Source organism: Sinocyclocheilus grahami, unplaced genomic scaffold (genome assembly GCF_001515645.1).
Source record: "Sinocyclocheilus grahami isolate Dianchi unplaced genomic scaffold, SAMN03320097.WGS_v1.1 scaffold3563.1, whole genome shotgun sequence".
Classification (NCBI taxonomy): domain Eukaryota; kingdom Metazoa; phylum Chordata; class Actinopteri; order Cypriniformes; family Cyprinidae; genus Sinocyclocheilus; species Sinocyclocheilus grahami.
The window spans coordinates 14,080-15,635 of record NW_015508667.1 but is presented as its reverse complement, the minus strand read 5'-3'; the positions used below and the strand labels follow the sequence as shown (position 1 = coordinate 15,635).

Genomic DNA, 1,556 nt, shown 5'->3' with positions numbered 1-1,556 from the left:
TGTTATTCCAAATTAATGGATGTTGTATTTCGTGAAAAACAATAAATATATAGTTTAAAAAAATCTAACATAATAAATGTTGTCAAACAAACTGGCAACAGAGGCTACTTGGTCAAAATAAGGGTTTAAAAAATATATATATATATATATTTAGAAATCATTCTTAATGCATATCACTGGACATAGTGTGGTGAGAAAACGTAGTAATGTAAAAAAAATATATATATATATTTTGACAGATCAACTCAAGAATATAAAAATGTGAATGTCACAAAATAAGGTGCATTGCAAAATGTTCAAGTTTATTTTCCCTACTGAACAAACTTAATGCAGTCTTAAGAGAGCCTCACGTAGGATCTTTCTGCTCCTTGATTCTCTTTTCCCGGATTATTTGAGCCAGATGGTCGTCCAAATCATTCTCCTTCAAAGACAGAGCCGCTCGCAATACCTGATCGAACACAAACAAGCATACTTCAGAGCACAGTATAGAGCGAAGGTCATCAATCTGATCAATCGGTCTTGAGTGAGGAATCAGGTCCATATTAATGTTTAGCTCTCAGATAATAAAGCACTGAAGCGGCCGGAAATCAGTGTGTCCGTCACTCTTACCTTGCTTTTGGAGGACTTCAGAGAATACTCTACAAAGAAAAGCAACAATGACAGGTTTGCAAAAGTGATGCATAAATCAAATACGGTCTTAAAGGAACAGTTCAGCCGAACATTTGACTACAAACAGGTCAAATGACTCCTTTAACTGGTCTCCCATATATAAAGGTATGCATAATCGTATGATCATCACCTATCTGTGACGTCCTCGGAGCTCCAGTTTTGCATCGGGCACAAATACGCTGCAGCTCGCATCTTCCTGTGATCAGCCGGAGGAACCATTTCAACCAGAAGCGCAGACATGAGGAATAGAAGCACTGCCAGATATACCCCAACATGCTCTGCAATACAAACAGCATCAGTTAGTTTCAGTCCAACTGCACGTCCTTCCAAATAATTAATTATATATACAGTATATGCACCAGGAACACAGCATACTAGATGGACACTTTCCATGCATTTTCTCAGAACAAAATACATACAGGTCATGCAAGCAGTTTACACCGGCTTTAGTGGCACACATCAGTAATGCAGACTTCATGCAATGGAATGAGCTGCTGATCCCTTGTACTGTGTGCATTCTGCTAGGAATAAGCATTATTAGTCATCTCTAACCAATCAGATCTGTGCTCGGTCAAATCAGACACACTGGTCAGCAGCATGAGCAAAACAGCTTACTCATAACCCAAAAGTCATGCTTTAAGAAAAGCAGCTGGACAAAACAACAGGTTGTTCACGCGAGACACACTGGACAACAAAAACACAAACAACCAGCGTGAATTCAACTGGTATATATTGGTTCAACGTTTATACTGCTTCACGTCGAGTCGCAGCATTTAATACTAAGTGCTAAAGATGTTTTTTGGAGTGCAATAACTGCACGGATCACACTTACTAGCAGTCTCGTCGCCCGGAAATGATTCGGATTGGTGCGCATGCGCAGACGAACG

At 39.5% G+C, this 1,556-nt stretch overlaps 1 protein-coding gene across 2 annotated transcripts; it reads right to left on the bottom strand.

Annotated features, from left to right (window-relative positions):
* Positions 1–238: 238 nt before the first annotated feature.
* Positions 239–1,550, bottom strand: LOC107576350 (ELMO domain-containing protein 2-like). 2 transcript variants are annotated; one of them, XM_016262545.1, is made up of 4 exons: positions 1,089–1,491; positions 800–947; positions 610–638; positions 239–448 (listed from the first exon to the last, which is right to left on the bottom strand). In XM_016262545.1, the coding sequence occupies exons 2-4, from the start codon at positions 942–944 to the stop codon at positions 347–349; spliced, it is 276 nt and encodes a 91-aa protein (XP_016118031.1). In that variant the 5' UTR covers positions 945–947; positions 1,089–1,491; the 3' UTR covers positions 239–346. The 2 variants fall into 2 exon arrangements, with proteins under 2 accessions (XP_016118031.1, XP_016118030.1); XM_016262544.1 differs by lacking the exon at positions 1,089–1,491 and adding an exon at positions 1,502–1,550 and having other exon boundaries at positions 242–448.
* Positions 1,551–1,556: the final 6 nt, after the last annotated feature.

Excerpts from the sequence above, each read along its gene's own strand:
- LOC107576350 (XM_016262544.1), bottom strand. The coding sequence starts at position 1,543 with ATGCGCACCAATCCGAATCATTTCCGGGCGACGAGACTGCTA. Across the intron at positions 639-799 it reads TCCGAGGACGTCACAGATAG|AGTATTCTCTGAAGTCCTCC; the intron begins GTGATGATCATA and ends TTTTCTTTGTAG. Across the intron at positions 449-609 it reads TGAAGTCCTCCAAAAGCAAG|GTATTGCGAGCGGCTCTGTC; the intron begins GTAAGAGTGACG and ends GTGTTCGATCAG.